The following is a 17,886-nucleotide window of genomic DNA, read 5'->3' on the forward strand; positions in this document are numbered from 1 at the left end:
CTCGAACTCAGGAACCGAGGATCCCAAGCCACCACCCTAACCGCTAAAGCCAACACCAGGATTTGGGACTCGAACTCAGGACCCTAGGATCCCAAACCACCACCCTAACCGCTAAAGCCAACACCAGGATTTGGGACTCGAACTCAGGACCCTAGGATCCCAAGCCACCACCCTAACAGCCAACACCAGGATTTGGGACTCGAACTCAGGAACCGAGGATCCCAAGCCACCACCCTAACCGCTAAAGCCAACACCAGGATTTGGGACTCGAACTCAGGACCCTAGGATCCCAAACCACCACCCTAACCGCTAAAGCCAACACCAGGATTTGGGACTCGAACTCAGGACCCTAGGATCCCAAGCCACCACCCTAACAGCCAACACCAGGATTTCTCTCCCAATTAATTACTTTTTACTTCTGCCACCGGTGATGGAGGTTATGTTTTCACTGCTTTCTGTTTGTCTGTTTGTGTGCAGGATATCTCAAAAAGTTGTGGACGGATCCGAATGAAACTTGGTGGACGGGTTGAGTGTGTGACAAGGACGGAATGATTCGATTTTGGTTAGGATCCATGTCCGAATCTGGATACGAGAATTATTTAATTTTTAAAGTAATTCTTCACCATTGAGAGACGGGGCTCAAAAAGGACACACGGCATAATATCTCAATAATGTATTGGGTCCGATATGTTCTCATGGATCAGGCATTCCATGTGAGTAGAATCCATTCCAATCCGTTGAATTAACACCATGTGGGGTTGACTGAGCCTGTCATCCTACCGAGGTCGGCACAATGAGTACCAGTGTACCGGTATGGGGCACACCATCAGCGGCACAGCTGTGTCCCAACAAAATGATACCTACCTGGCAGCCAAGCTGCTGTATGCAAGAAGAAAATGACTAAGCCATACAAGGAGTGGCTGAAGGACATCAGACTTTATACATGAGAAAGGAGGTGGTAACAAGGGATGGTGGAGATGTATAAGATGATATGCAGAGGACAAAATAAATGCAGAGGACTTTTTTTTTTTTTAGCAGAATGGACAGTGACAGGTCCAGTGGCCACAGCTTTAGATTAAGGAGAGTTATTGCAGTATCAAGTTAAGGATCTCTCACTCGGAACATGGAAAGGTCATGGCAGCAGAAACAGAGTGTCGGTTTAAACCGGAATTTGATGAGTACCTAGAAACATTGGCTGGACTGAGAGGTAGCTCAGGTATTGATTGGTGATTGTGTTCATGTGTAGTGATTGTGATGTCTGTTTAAACAGAATGGCACCACAAACTTCAGAGTTCCTCCTTGGATAGCCTTAGCCCTTTCATTATTATTCATACTTCAAAATCACAAATACTCAAAATCACTGTAGAATATTCAATGCAAATATATTGGATATGGATTTCAGAATCGGATCCTACTAATGCACACAACGTTCAGGTCCTCAGACAGCTATTTCCATAAATGTATGTCCAGAATAGACCCATCCCCTTTGTCTGGTGGGATTCGAACTCTCTGATGCGTTGGAGAAGGGTATAGAACAGATTCCCTTTCTTATGGGATAGCCTTTTCCTCTTTATGACACGTTCATGCACGCGAGAGATAGCCGTTAGGCCAACGGAGACTCGTTCTACCCCTTCCCATCAGGACACTTTGGACTTACAGGATATTTGATTAAACACATCACGTGTTTTTCCACATTTCATTCATTTTGACGGTCAAATACGGCTGTGGATCATTTACCTCACCCACCTCTCTTCCATTGAAGTTTGACACCCACCTCTTTTTCACCGACGTTGACATCCACCTTTTTCCATTGACGCCCAACACCCTGTTTGGCAGCTCCATGGACACTGGTTCCGTTTGGCAGATCATGTCAGGGCAAACGGCGAGGCGATGGCCGCCGTTGACGTCTTTGTGAGTGCCCCACCTTTTGGCTCGGCAATTCAGGCAAATGGCCGCCCTTTGGCACCCGTCCAGCACCCCAGTGGCGTCGTGGGCCAGGCCTGTGTTGATTGGGAGTTGCGTCTTGCTCGATGGTGAGGAAGGGATGATCGCGAGATTGACGGTTGGAGGTCACGTGCAACGATGCGCCAATAGGCAAGCTGGATTTGGCTGGTCTGCTTAAGGCTCTGCCCACACTGGTCACCTATAAAAAAGACAGGAGGACCGTCGTCCTGACAGTTGGTGACGGTTCCTGACAGCTTCTTTCAGCTGCTCGTTGGTTACGGCTCCTGATGGTTGGTGACGGTTGGACCGTTACTGCTGGTTCTGCTCTTGGCGGTCCTGATTCTTGGCATCCCTGGTTCCTGGAGGTGACGACATGACATTGATTGGTGTTCGAGTCTGTTTGCAAGTGGGTGCACTATGAGGCAGGGCGCCAGCAGCGGACCAAGGCATGCTCACACATTTTGGGACATTTTATTGGACACACGATGACTTCTGCCTCGGTAAGCCGAGACCGGATTTCTTTTCCCCCCAAACGATCTGCTGGGTACCCTCGTCTCATGTTTAATTGTTAAGTAAGGCATTGTGATAAGCATCTGCTCTTTTTCTATCAATGCCTGTTGAATTCTTTATTTGTTTGAGATTATTTTGATCGATTTGAATTCATGTATTTACGCCACAAGGAAATAAAAAGTTCTTCAATTATTTATTTTTCTTATTAATAAATTCCTCATTGATGTTTCAACCTGTCCGTGCTTGTCCTTTCCTTCCATTGATCCAGCATTGTTTGAACCTAGATAGACTGGGAGGTAATTCCCAAACGAATTAACCTGTCATAGTCAGTGGGCACCAGAGGTAAACGCTCGGCTGCCCTAATAAAATCTAATCAGGATAAGATTGGTGCATCTCCGAGGGCACGTTCCCTGGTCAGGTAGCCACGTGACCTCTAATTAAACGGTAAATTGGACGGTGGACACTGGAACTCGTGGTTAACTGATTGGCGTTTGTGGTTGTAAAACAAAAGTGAATTGTGAGCGGTGGCCCCATGTCCGGTTCTTCCGAGGAGCAACAAGGATCAACCCCCTCATAATACACTCGGTACCCATGGCTGTAACAATATTTATTATTCTGAAAAACCAGCATCAATGATTAAAAGGGTCCTCAGCAGTAATCAGCACAATCACTAGGCAATGTCATGGCAGCTCCCACACAAAACCTATATTATAACTACGTATTTTTAATTTTTCACGATTATGATTAAACAAGCAGATTTACCCTGTGTTGTGCAGGAAGAGAAACGTGAATTAGTAACACTTTGTAGCCAACCACAAAGATTGATTAAGTGGAGCTCTGTTTCAATTTCCACATCCGTCCATCCCTGAAATGTCGAAAGAAGACGACGTCTGAATTCAAACGGCTCTGCATTTTGAATGCGGACGGGCTTTCCATTTTTATTTTGATCTTCCTCTTAGTGTGTTGTATATCGTTCGCAATTCAGCATCTAAAAAGGCCGTGATAAATATCCCATGAACAATGTTCCCCTCCTTGCTCCTTACCCCACCTAATTTTATTTTTCACCAAAGCGGATGCGAACTGTCTTTGCGGGGACGGGACAGGAGGGCACTTTCTAGTTTTATATAAACCCAAACTGGTATTACCTCAACGCACCGTTTTAAACCATTCACTACACCACCCCCCCAACCCACCAGTCCTCCTGTGCCCTTCTCAGTACACGGAGCTCTCCAGCCTCCTCCAAGCCACCTGGGTCGGCAAAACTATATACTGCCTTGCTTGGAATATAATAGGGGGGATTTATTGACCGAGGGTTTGCCATTAGGGGGGGGCATGGGGGAAGGAGGACAAATTTACCCATTCGAAGAGTGCTTTCACTTCATCGTTGTCCAGGTAAAAAAGGAAATGGTAACACCCTCTGCCATCACTATCAGGTGGTGCAACACGGTACACATTTACAAAGAGAATATATGCCCCCCACCACGGCCACATAGCCTATGTTACCTCCCCACACAAATTTGTATTTGTACCCCAAATTTGGAGTAACTAAAAAGATGTGGCCGTGCGTAAAACACATACAAACAAATAAAGCTCGAGAGATTTTTGTCTTTTATAGATACAGATATGTACATGTTTGACATCAATTCCTTCCTTTTCTTTGCATCCCACTCTTGACACCATTTTATAGTGGCAGGAGTCACATTATAATTTTTCCAAAATTTCACATACAATTTATTACATCAAACAAATTTCTCCCTTGGATGTACCGTATTTAGATTGGGAATTAAATCACACACCAGATGTCAATTTGTCACTGCGACAAAGAGTGCCAAACAACCGCATGCCCTCAGGTGTTAGCAAACATCCAATTAGGAAGAGTTCTCGCACTGCCAAAAGGTATTCGTTCTCTGGTGAAGAGTCTATTCATTGTGATGGCCGAACGATTCAGAGAATATTTACGCACAGGCACAGTTTATCGACACGATCAATGACGATGCAAATACTAAAATTCAGAACTAAAAAATAGTTTCACCAGCCTTCTCACAATCGAGGCAAAATATCAAAACTGGCTAAGCTTGAAGGATGATATCACTCAGATGTACCCTTTCCAACACAACCACCAATAATAAAACTTATCTTGTCAAAGCAACAGCCTCGTCCATCCCGCTAGTATTTCTTGCTGCTTTTGGTAAATAATTGTTTCAAAGTATGAAAATATAATTCCACTTTAAAATGAAGTAAAGTACTTGAACTTACTTTGACTAAAAAGTAATTTTTCGACTTAAAATCCAATTAACAGTAATTGATTAAAATGTTTTTAATCTTGCTTTAATATAAATGTCCTTCAATGCTTTTATTAAAATAGGGGAATAAATTTTTCATTACGAATGCACATTCTAAGTTATAAAAGTGTTTTTAATCATAGGAGATCGCATTTGACATGATCAATGATGATGCAAAAAACTAAAATTCAGAGCTGCCTCCACACCGGTTCTGGTGGCTAAAATGGCCCTTGGGACCCTCCGATAGTTTCCTCACTACCGAAGAATGCGAGAGTGGATTCCCCAACCTTCTCACAATCGAGGCAAAATATCGAAACTGCTGTGTGTGAGAAAGGGATCATCAACACACAATGTTGGAGGATCACCGTTTTTAAGTCCACTGCATGCATCTAGGTGATAGCATGCCATATGTGAATGGCTATCTTCAGCTACAAAAGGCAACCATAACAAGACCCTTCAAAAAGACTCCACTCATGAAATCCATCCATCCATTGGGACCATACTTTGTGCAGAGCGTTGATGCTGCCGAAGCAGTCTCCTTGGCGATTGGGCACAATCCTGGCCGGGTCGCCACTCCGACAGTATACCAGCAACCTGGCATTCATTTTGCCAACCTCAGAAGGATGACAGGCAGAGTCAACCCCACCTGATATTAATTCAACAGCCGAGTGGGATTTCAACTCAGGATCCTAGAATCCCAAGCCCACCACCCCAACCATTAAGCCAACACCAGGCATACTCATGAACTGATAACAAAATAAAATAAATAAATAAACAAAAACAAAACCAAACAAAATGACAACGCAAAGGTTTTGTTTATTCAAACTTTGACGTTTATCTGGCTTTGTCTGCCCGTGTCGGTAAGAATCTTTATCTGTTCCGTCTCCCATCAAAAGTAATGAGAGGATTTAAACACTTTGTACAACTAACTGTCGGTCTTTTTTCCTTTGGTCAATCAGTGTCTGAATCCCCGATCTCAGAATCCGTTTCAGACTCGGACTCAAGCTGAGGGTGCCGCTCCTCTCCTGCTTCATGTACTTGTACCTGTGGAGGTTCCCAGAAGCCATAAGGAGGGGGAAAGATGGGATGGGAGGGAGGAAGGTGAAGAGGATGTCAAACGGCATCAAGGTGCAATTTTCATTCCACTCCAATATGCTCTGTGAGCTCTGAATAGCTCCAGAAACACCATAAGTACCCGAATGTTCTGCATTGTGTCCAGTCCCAGGTACGAATCGGAACGAAGCACCAACAGGTAACCATAAGAACCAGGTCGCTCCGGAGCAGCAAATTTCAACTCGACCTACAACCCAGAAAGGACTTGCTCACGACACATTATATCCCATAACTCAATAAGAAGTCAATTTTAACCCTGCAACGTTTAAAATATAGTTCTCACATACTAGTAAAACGGTTAAGCATTTCCACTCCGAGCCTATACGATATAGTGAAGTGACGAAACAGCAAAAACAGCATTGAAAAGAAACTTAACAGAAGTTAATATTGTCACATCGGAGGCTCGCAAATGTGGTATGATGCCTCAGCGCCAAGATCTTTGATCCCACGAACAGCTGAAAAGGTGGTAAGATAAATTGTGTTCAAATACGAATTACCCTGCGCTCAGATTTACCTTATGATTCTTCAAGTCTATTCCCAATTAATCCAAATTCGGCAGCGGAACGCGCACTGAGGCTAAAGACTAAAAAATATATCTTACCCTGATAAAGGTTTATGTTTAATAAAATAAACGACATATGGGGAGAATTTGTGGATCGGACAATGGGAATGGAACAAATCAAGCGACACAACAGACAGGTAGGTATAGGGAGAGGAGAATATGCAAATTTATATACAATTAAAGAAATAAATCATCCAATCCCCCAAGGCACCACAGAAATCAAATTCTTACAAACAAAGGGGAAATGGGTGAGGACTTCCTCAAGCACAGCGCAGATGTCGCAGACGGTCCCACGCGAGGCGGGCGAGGGTGTCGATGTCTGATATTCACTGCTCTCATGAAGAGCAGCGAGAGAGAGAGAGAGAGAGAAAGCGATGGGGGCGAAGAGACTGGTCTCATGATCTCCTGGCCTGTCCACCTCAGTCCAAAACACGAGTGATGGGGGCGAAGAGCATCGAGAGGTCGAAGGGCATCGAGAGGGCGAAGGGGGCGAAGGGGGCGAAGGACATCGAGAGGGCGAAGGGGGTGAAGGGCATCGAGCAGAGAGAGAGAGAGAGAGAGAGAGAGAGAGAGAGAGAGAGAGAGAGAGAGCACTGGGGATGAAGAACAGTGAGAAAATCACCAGGGGTGAAGAGTAACGACAGTGAGAGCGTGCACATATTTTATCGAGATGTGGAGGCAGTCTTTCTCCAGCATTCGTCTCCCCCTCTCCCACACCCCTCCCCTATCCAGAATGTTTCCCCAGCTTGAAGGCAGTTTATTCATCATCTGCCTCTTGACCTCGGCAGATTTGCCTTGCTGGCTCTGCCACCTACCTCTGTCATGGCTAGCTTGTACCGGCCGAACAGATCTTTAACTGAAGTGTGAAGCCCTTTGGAAAGTCATCCACCCTGCCCTGCCTGCTTTACCGTGAGGTTTTACACATACATCTTACCCATCCCTTGGACGAAGAGCAGCTTATCCTGCCTATCCTAAAGGTTACACTCACTACTCTCCCCTCAGTACAACGTAGCCAAACATGTCCCTGTTACATGGCAATCTAGCTTACTTGAAACACACAGTCCATACTTCTTCTTTCGTATACAACACAAGGCTGCAGGTTTCGTATACAATCATTGGTTGAGGGCATGGTTGTGCCACTGATGCAATACCCTCTGCTGGTTAGGGCAGGAATTTGTAATTTGTTCAGGGTGCCAGAGACAGCTCTCCTACTCTTCGCTAATGACACGAGTTTTGAGCTCACCTGGAACGTAGTTCCGGGGAGCTTATGGGATGGCGCATCAGCCGTTTATCAGTCTGTCCTTCTGTGCACAAATACTTAAATTTCTTCTCTGAAACTACACATACCATTTCAATGAAACTTTACCACAATGTTTATCACCGTGTATGTGAGATTGTTCATGGCATTAATATATTGAGGTCTAAGGGGATCTACGAGGGTAAGGGGGGGGGTTTACCCCCAAAATAGGTATTTGCTTTCTTCTCACAAACTACACACACAATTCCGATGAAACTCTACTACCGCCCTCATCACCCATGATGTACTAAAGCTTGTTCACGATATTAAAAAAAATTAGGGTCAAAGGGATTCTACGTGGGGGTTGCTCCCTAAAATAGTATTTGCTTTCTTTTCTGAAACCACACACACAATTTTGATGAAACTTGACCACAACCTTTATCACCCATGATGTACCAACGTTTGTTCATGGCATTCAAAAAAAAAAAAAAAAAAAAAGAGTCCATAGGTATTTACTTTCTTCTCCATTATATATTTTGTGAGTCATCCATGCCTACCAGTGATTCCCTGATTATCTGATCCAGCCACTACCAAGTGAGCGCCCAGGGGTACTACCCCTCTGTTTTTATAACTGGGTGGGAATTTGAACTCATGCTCGACAGCTTAGAGGTGAGTGTGCATACCTCTTGGCCATCCTGTCAGCCCATGGTCCATTCTTGAGGCTCACTACATTCTAACTACGGATCCCCCTCCTCTCCCCAACCCCCACCTCCTTTCCACATAACAATTTATATTTGGGATAAGAAGCACGAGCTCATATACTTGTTCGGAGGGTGAGACAAAATTGCGGACATGCAGAATTATAGTTCCATCCTGTCACACGCACCACGAGTTTGCGGAAACCAATGCTCCGAGCACATTGCTCACTCCGAGGAAGTACACGTTCAACTCATGTTCATTACATTTATACCCAGAATCCCATAAACAATAAAATAAAACAAATGATGCTGCTTGCCAAAAGTTATCCACTGACCGTTTCCGAATCGATGAGCGACGTGACTGGCTGTGGAGGAGTAACCAATGTTTGCCGCTTGCGATCAACCAAGTAAAGCCACCACCGCTCTTGCTTTTCCTTGGAGAAAATGTGGTTTGGATGGGAGTGGTTAAGAATGACACAGCGGTAGAGCGAGACAATGAAACATGGGGATATAAAGGCCAAATATATATATATATATATATATATATATATATATATATATATATATATATATATATATATATATATATATATATATATGCAATAAAGAAACGATAATGAAGAATCCCATCAGAAGTAGAAAATAAACCTCATTGTTGTCAAGTTTGTTTCGTTTCATTATTTTGAGTGGTACTGAACGTATTCCCTCCACAAGTACCCTTTATTCAATGCACGTATTGGCCCTTTTGGTCAAGTTACCTGAGGAAAAAAGAGCGTAAACACTGGATGCGTCGTCTGGGGTCGTGAGGCGAGGAGGCCACGTCCTCTTTGTGGCATGGACTGCTGAAGCTCTGCCCACTCCTGCAAAAATCGCCCACCGACCACCACCCCCCAGCACCCGGATCTTTTAAGTGAATTTAATGCACAATTCAATGACCCACACAACAAATCGCATGCAGCACACATCCCAAATACAGCAATTCAGTGCGCGATCTGCAGTACACTGAATTGGCATTTAATATCACAGTGTACCAAGTAAAAACTGCTGCAAAATACGGGCTTTACGCCTTACTCACATTTAAAGGGAAAATAAAGAACTTTAATGGCTTCAGCGGGTGAAGAGCCGTGGGTTTTAATAGGCATGAGTTTCATGGGAAGAATGGCTTCAGCAGGCGCTGCTGGTATTGCACGGGCTCCCCAATGGTGATTGGATTTGTGGTTAAATTTACCTTTTCCAATTGTCAGGACTCGCTGTGCTTCGCTGATGGAGGTATGCAGGTGAGTTGGGGAATTAGTATGGGTGATGGGCAAGAGTGGCCACGAGAGCCAAGCATGCGGATCGGTGGAAAGGGATAAAATGTGATATGTGCTGAAAAGAAAGAATGGTGTTTTGTTGAGTGTTTGTTGATGATTAGTGTGTATGCAGGGTAGGGTCGGTACCCAGTACCCTATATTGCAGGTGTTAGAGATTGGAATGGCAGTAGGGGAGGGAGTGACGTTTATGGTTTTGTGGGTGGGGAAGGTGTGTGTGTATCCACAGGTATGGATCAAGCTCTGGAGGAGTGGCGACTGCAGCTCCTCCTGAGGTAACTCACTCTGGGAACTGGTGGTATCTGGAATTGGGGGCCCATCAGAGGAGGGTCTGGTTTCGGTGACCAATGGGTATAGAGACACTTGGCAACTCGGGGAGAGGCCAGGAGTGCCTATGTGTGGATTCGTATTCCTTCGTTGGGTCAATCTTCCCCTGGTGTGTTTGTTTCAGGAATAAACTTGTTGGCTTTATAAAAGCTTTAAGGTTCTCGTGTTTCTCCTCACAACCACGCACACATGCATAAAGCCACCATAACTGACGCAGTCTTCTTCTTCTTCTTCTTCTTCTTCTTCTTCTTCTTTCGGCTGCTCCCGTTAGGGGTCGCCACAGCGGATCAACCGTCTCCATTTCGCTCTATCCTCCACATCTTCCATTGACACTCGAACCACCCGCATGTCCGCCTTCACCGCATACATGAACCTCTTCTTTGGCCTTCCTCTTCTCCTCCTGCCTGGCGGCTCCATCTTCAACATCCTTCTCCCGATATACTCCGCTTCCCTCCTGTGCACATGTCCAAGCCATCTCAATCTCGCCTCTCTCACTTTGTCTCCAAACCGTCCTACCTGCGCAGTCCCTCGAATATGCTCATTCCTGATCCTGTCCATCCTCGACACTCCCAACGAGAATCGCAGCATCTTTAACTCTGCCACCTCCAGCTCCGCTTCCTGTCTTTTGTTAGCGCCACCGCCTCCAAACCATACAACATAGCTGGTCTCACTACCGTCTTATATACTTTCCCCTTCACTCTTGCAGCTATGTAAATTGGTACTACAATTCTGTCACAAATCACTCCTGCAAATCTTCTCCACCCACTCCATCCTGCCTGCACTATCTTTTTCACTTCTCTCCCACACTCTCTGTTACTTTGGACAGTTGATCCCAAGTATTTAAACCCATCCACCTTCCCCACCTCAACTCCTTGCAACCGCACCATACCACCACCCTCCCTCTCATTTACGCACATGTACTCCGTCTTACTCCAACTGACTAACATTCCCCTTCTCTCCAGTGCGTACCTCCACCTCTCAAGGCTCGCCTCAGCCTGCTCCCTACAGATCATGATGTCATCCACGAACATCATAGTCCATGGAGACTCCAGTCTGATCTCGTCCGTCAACCTGTCCATCACCATTGCAAACAGGAAAGGACTCAGAGTCGATCCTTGGTGCAATCCCACTTTTACCTGAAACCGGTCCGTCATTCCTACTGCACATCTCACCGCTGTCACACTGTCCTCATACATATCCTGCACAATTCTCACATACTTCTCCACCACTCCCGACTTCCTCATACAATGCCACAACTCCTCCCTTGGCACCCTATCATAAGCTTTCTCTAAATCCACAAACACACAATGTAACTCCTTCTGGCCTTCCCTATACTTCTCCATCAACACTCTCAAAGCAAACATCGCATCAGTGGTGCTCTTTCCTGGCATAAACCCATATTGCTGCTCACAAATCGTCACCTCTCTTCTCAACCTAGCTTCCACTACTCTTTCCCACAACTTCATGGTGTGGCTTAACAACTTTATCCCTCTGTAATTTCCACAGCTCTGCACATCACTCTTGTTCTTGAAAATCGGAACCAGTACACTTAATCTCCACTCCTCCAGCATCCTCTCACTTTCCAAGATTTTATTAAACAATCTGGTGAACAACCCCACTGCCATCTCTCCAAAGCACTTCCTTGCCTCCACTGGTATGTCATCTGGGCCAACCGCCTTTCCACTTTTCATCTTCTTCATAGCAGTCCTCACTTCATCCTTACTGAGCCACCCCACTTCCTGATTCACTATCTCCACCTCTTCCAACCTTCTCTCTCTCATTTTCTTCATTCATCAGCTCCTCAAATTACTCCATCCACCTTCTCAACACACTCTCCTCGCTCGTCAACACATTCCCATTTACGTCCTTTATCACCCTAACCTGCAGCACATCCTTCCCAGCTCGGTCCCTCTGTCTTACCAATCGGTATAAATCCTTTTCCCCTTCTTTTGTATCCAACTTCTCATACAGCTCGTCATATGCCTTTTTCTTAGCCTTTGCCACCTGTCTCTGCCTTTCGATGCCACTCCTTGTACTCCTGCCTACTTTCTTCATCTCTCTGACTATCCCACTTCTTTTTCGCCAACCCCTTCTTCCTTATACTTTCCTGTACTTCCTCGTTCCACCACCAAGTCTGCTTATCTTCCTTCCTCTGTCCAGATGTCACACCAAGTACCTTCCAAGCTATCTCCCTCACCACTTCTGCTGTCGTTGCCCAATCATCCCACCCATCTTTACCACCATCCAACACCTGTCTCGCCTCCTCCCGAAATTCCACGCAAGTCTTCCTCCTTCAGCTTCCACCATGTGGTCCTTGGTTCAGCCCTCACTCTCTTCCTCAACCTCACCTCCACAATCATCCTACAGACCACCAATCGATACTGTCGAGCTACACTCTCCCCTGCCACCACCTTACAGTCTCTAATCTCTTTCAGGTTGCATCTGCTGCTTAAGATGTAATCCACCTGTGTGCACTTTCCTCCACTCTTGTATGTCACCCTGTGTTCCTCCTTCTTCATGAAATACGTATTTACCACTGCTATTTACATTCTTTTTGCAAACTCTACCACCATTTGCCCTTCCACATTTCTCTTGTTGAGACCGTACCTACCCATCACCTCCTCATCCTCTTTATTCCCTTCCCCAACATTCCCATTGAAATCTGCTCCAATCACGACTCTTTCATCCTTGGATACACTCTCCACCACTTCATCTAACTCACTCCAGAAATCTTCTTTATATTCCATCTCACACCCCATATGTGGGGCATATGCACTGATGACATTCATCATCACCCCTTCAATTTCCAACTTCACACTCATCACTCGGTCAGACACTCTCCTCACCTCCAATACCCTCTTGACATAATCTTCCTTCAGGATTACCCCGACACCATTTCTCCTCCCATCCACACCATGGTAGAACAGTTTGAAACCACCTCCAATGCTCCTAGCCTTACTCCCCATCCACTTGGTCTCTTGTACACACAGTATGTCCACCTTTCTTCTCTCCATCATATCAGCCAACTCTTGCCCTTTGCCAGTCATCGTCCCAACATTCAGAGTTCCAACTCTCACCTGCACACTTCTACCCTTCCCCCTCTCCCACTGCCTCCGGACTCACCTTCCCCGTCTCCTTCTCCTCCTTCGCCCAGCAGTAGCACAATTTCCACTGGTACCCTGCTGACCACCGGTACCGGTGGCGGTCGTTGGTAACCCGGGCCTCGACCGATCCGGTATGGAAATTCGTTTTGTTGTCCGCATAATCATTTGGCATAGGTTTTTACGCCGGATGCCCTTCCTGATGCAACCCTGGTCGCCTCTTACGACACACAGGGATATGGTACACCTATTCTAACCGGGGCATACACCGGGAAGTCTGAGGGAGTTAAAGTCAGTTCGGCCTATTCGTTCAGGGGTCCGTGTTAACACACCACTTGAACACGACAATATATTCAAATTCTGAGATTGATCTCTTCTTCCATATGCAGTCAACTAAAAAACAAACTAGCCCGAACCTCAGCTATAGGCTGAAGGTTATCTTGCCAAAAACAAAAATATTTATATCGTCAATGACGTCAGAAAAAGATTCTGTCGTCAAATTATAGCTATATCTGAAAAGCACTCTTCTTGGGCTTCAATTTGAGGTACTACTCGATATTGTTAGTCAAAGATTTAAAAATGACCTTCATGATCGTCAACTTCGACCTTAGGCGCTAACCATGAAGGTCAAGGCCGATCACCACCAAAAACTAATCAGCTGAGCGCCTATCGATATACTATATATCCACCAAGTTTGAAGATAATCCGATAAAAATTACTCAAAAGTTAAGGGTTTCGTTGATTTTGATGTTTGACCTTTTGGTGACCTTGACCTTTGACCTTGACCTTCAACATTTTGTGTGTCAAAAGCTATTGCGCTCACGAGTATACATATCAAGTTTGAGAGCGATTGCACGAAAACTGTGATCTACAGAGCTAGTTGAAACTTGAAAATCAACTGTAACAAAAAAATTAATACACAAACAAACCGACGAAAAAACAGATCTTGCAAAAAGCTCTGCGTTTGGCAAGATAAAAAGAAGCTCAACCATCTCCCGCATTAGTGCCTCCTCTTCATTCTTCATGGTGTTTTCTTGACCCTCTCCTGAACTATTTCCATAAGTTTTCTCTCTCACCTCTGCTTCACTGTATCCTGGCTCACGATGATATGGTTCTCTTCCAGGAGAAACATCCATTGCTATGGCGAGACATGTTCCAATGTGGCAGTTGAGAAACAGTTTACTGGCGCTGTGATGTCACTACTACAAACATTTCCACCATTTTATGTTGTTACACTCGAAGCCTGGTGTTGGCTTAGTGGTTAGGATGATGGCTTGGGATCCCAGGGTCCTGAGTTCAAGCCCCGTTGGCTGCTGAATTAACACCAGGGGGTTGACTCAGCCTGTCATCCTTCCGAGGTCGGCGTAATGAGTGCCAGTGTACTGGTCCCGGTGTATGCCCCGGTTAGAATAGGTGTACCATATCCCTGTGTGTCGTAAGAGGCGACCAGGGTTGGCGTCAGGAAGGGCATCCGGCCATAAAACATTGCCTCAAGAAAAAGCCAAACCCCTGCACAGCAGGGAAAAATGGCTGTAAAAACGGTCATTTTTTTTTATATATGTTGTTACACTCACTCTCAGAAACTGAACTTTTGGTCGAAATTTCTGTTCTACTCTGCGCAATTGCCGAAATATTTTGTGCACGTTTGGCTGAAAATATTTAAATCACCGATTAAGTCAGTATTTATTGCTGGGTTTATTTGTGGTTTAAGATGACTTCTGTAATCAAAGGGACAATTATCACTTGAAACAGGTTAGTGAATCCATTTGTGGCTGGTACATATTTATGCATCATTTCAAAATTGACATCCCTCACCGCATCGTCCTTGTCAGATCCATCTCTGTTCACACCCTCGTCGTCATCCTCGCTCGACTGACCCTCACCTTCAGAACTCGACTCTGGCTCCACCGCAAGGATTGCAGCACCACCTACATCTCCCTTTTCTGGAGCCTGAAGGTCACATGGCAAGCTGTTTAAACTTCAACCCACACCATGCCTCCCCCATCTGAAATTACTAATCTCAATCAATAGCTCCATTGTTCATGTTCATGGGAATGACAGGAACACCCACAACACTTATGATATCCTTCTCTCCAATCCTTCCTCTTCCTCTTCCTTTCATCCTCCATTTCATCCCTTTCCCTCTTCCAGCTTTCTTGCCTCCCTTCTGTTTCTGCCATCGTTTCGCTCCTCCAGACTTCTTCCCCAAGTCCTCCTGTGACGTAGGAAGAGTTGGAATGGGAGGTGGAGGAGGAGTTGGGAAGGGGAGAGAGGAAAATAGAGAACCTTACACAACTTCCATCTTAAAAGAGGCACCAACTTGGTGTGGAATGTCATGGACAAACACGTTTTATATCTCAACACATTAAAAATGCTTTTATGACATTCACATTTTCTTCATACAAAACAAAATGCAACAAGCAGTGATACATTTACCAATACTAGTGAGTTCATAGAACATGATACCACACACAAGTACACACAGTAAACCCTCAAATATCGCGGGTTTCAACCAATCGTGAGCAACCTATTATATTCCGATTTAGTTGGCATGGGACTTCATTTCGACCAACCACAGTTTTTGAGCTGAGATGAGTCATTGTTACATTACAGGGACTTTCAGGAAGGAAAACGGGGAATATGAAGGAGGTGGGTTTGGGGTGGATTAACGGGGGTAGAAAAGATCGAGGATTTGGATGGGGGATGATAAGAGGTGATGGTGAACAGCCGTTTTGAAGGCCTGGAGGGAAGAATGGGATTGGACAGAGTGAGGGAGTTTGTTCCAAGAGTGGGAAGAAAAGAGGAATGAAAGAGTGAAGGTGAGCAGTGATTCGTGATTTTGGTAGTTTTACCAGAAGGGGGTTGCTGCCGTACCTTGAACGCCCTGCGATGGTGGGGACAAATTGCAGACAGAGCTGGTGGGGGGGGGCGAGACCGGAAAGGAGACGGTAGAAGACAGAAAGACCACCGACCTGCCTGCTGTAAGAGAGTGAGAGGCCCAAAAGCTCAGCCTCATCGTGGGAGATTCCAATGATCCAAAATGCCTTGGTTTCCACAGCGTGAAACCGAGAAAGGTGGGAGGCAGGAGCACCAGCCCAGAGGGGAGAGCAGTAGTCCATCAGGCTGTGGACAAAAGCTTTGCATGTGGTCAGGAGCTCAGGTGGGCCGAGGAAGGACTTTTCCAAATGGTCCTTTCGGAGAGACATAATGAGGGTGTGAGATTTGTCCGGATTGAAAGACATGTTGCAAGTGTTGGACCAGTTTGTGATTTTACTCAGATCTGCAGAGAGCGAAGAAGCTGCTGCTTGCCGGTCTGAGGGATGACAGATGGTACGACAGAGGGTGGAGTCATCAGCAAAGAGATAAAGAGGATTTTCCAGAAAGTCTGAGAGATCATTCATGAAAACCAGAAAAAGAACAAGGCCCAGAATTCTGCCTTGAGGAAGTCCAGCCTGGACAGGAAAAGGGATGAAAGAACTCCATTTGGGGCCACACGTTGACTGCGACAGGAGAGGAAGTTTGTGAGGCATGAGTGGAGATGGCTTTGGATACGGCTTTGGATACCATAGGAAGAGAGTTTGGTGAGCAGGGCAGGGTGCCAGACCGTGTCAAAAGCACGCGATATGTCTGGGGATATGGCTCTGATTTCATGTCCGGCATCAAAGACCTCCATCTATTGTTGGGAGAGGAGAAGCAGCATATCCAGGGTAGAGTGACATGGTCCGAAATGAAATTGATGATCGGAAATAAAGCCATTGGAGAAGAGGAAGGATTTAATGTCTGAAGCGATGATGGATTCCATAACCTTGCTGATGATTGGGAGAAGGCTGATTGGTCTGTAGTTGCAGGGATCTGTTTTTGCACCTTTTTATGCAGGGTAGTGATATTTGCTGATTTTCAAGTAGATGGCAGATGACTGAGCAAATGAGAGGGTGAATAGAACAGAGAGAGGGTGAGCAAGAGCAGGGGAGCAGGTTTTTAGGACACGTGGGCTGATGCCATCTGGACCGGTTGCAGAATCTGAGTTGAGGTTTGACAGCAAGCTCTCCACCTTGTCAGAGGAAAAGGACACAGAGTCCAGGAACAGTTGGGTGCGACTGGGTAAGGTGGTACAGAAAGCGATGGGTTTTGGACACAAGATTTCGATACAAACACCGAGTTTAGGCATTCAGCCTTTTCACCTGTGGTATCAGCAGTGCGGCCATTTGAGGTAAGGGAGGGGATGGAGGGGGAACAGACACAACAAACAGATTTGATTAGACGCCACCAGGATTTGGAGAAGGGACAGAGGTGTGAGAGTTCAGATTTTAGCTTAGAAAGATGTTTTCTGGCTCTCCTGGGGGTAGATACATACTTGTTCCGAGCGTTATGGAAGGAACCGATATTGCCCTCAGTTGGGTTTGCTTTCCATGAGGCAAAGGCAAGTTCTTAGAAAGGTTGGCAAGAGGTGAAAGTGCAACATCTGTGGGTCGCCATTACGGGATCAATGAATCTGTGCAATTTTTCAGTAAAAGTGAGTGTCGTTCCACAAAGTAAAAAAAAAAGTGTCATTCCAGTCCCGTGATCCTCATATTGAAAGAATGTAAAAAGCCATTAATATTTGGATCAGGTGCTTCCACCAATCCCATCAGACTCACAGCTATAATCGCAAAGGTGCTTCCACCAACTATTAACTCAGGCGGGTGGACACCTATCCAAGCAAGATGTTCTAGTTTTGTATTTTTATTTAATTTTCTGAAATTTGTGGAATTTGTTTTTCACTTGGAAGTTGTGGTTTACAATGTGCAAATAAAGGTGTGAAA

At 45.5% G+C, this 17,886-nt stretch overlaps 1 protein-coding gene across 3 annotated transcripts in view; it reads right to left on the reverse strand.

The window, feature by feature from the left end:
- Positions 1-5,532: 5,532 nt before the first annotated feature.
- The window catches only part of SEC63 (SEC63 protein translocation regulator), a 41,981-nt gene continuing 29,627 nt past the window's right edge, over positions 5,533-17,886 (reverse strand). For all 3 annotated transcript variants that reach the window (XM_085881821.1, XM_085881807.1, XM_085881817.1), the window contains exons 17-22: positions 15,156-15,299; positions 14,900-15,034; positions 9,105-9,206; positions 8,682-8,780; positions 5,932-6,036; positions 5,533-5,780 (exon numbers count right to left, since the gene is read on the reverse strand). In XM_085881821.1, the coding sequence (XP_085737947.1) occupies positions 5,688-5,780; positions 5,932-6,036; positions 8,682-8,780; positions 9,105-9,206; positions 14,900-15,034; positions 15,156-15,299 (678 nt within the window). In that variant the 3' untranslated portion in view covers positions 5,533-5,687. The remainder of the gene's footprint in view (positions 5,781-5,931; positions 6,037-8,681; positions 8,781-9,104; positions 9,207-14,899; positions 15,035-15,155; positions 15,300-17,886) is intronic.

This window comes from Eptatretus burgeri, chromosome 1, assembly GCF_056783735.1.
Source record: "Eptatretus burgeri isolate ZD-2024b chromosome 1, Ebu_testis_v1, whole genome shotgun sequence".
Lineage (NCBI taxonomy): Eukaryota > Metazoa > Chordata > Myxini > Myxiniformes > Myxinidae > Eptatretus > Eptatretus burgeri.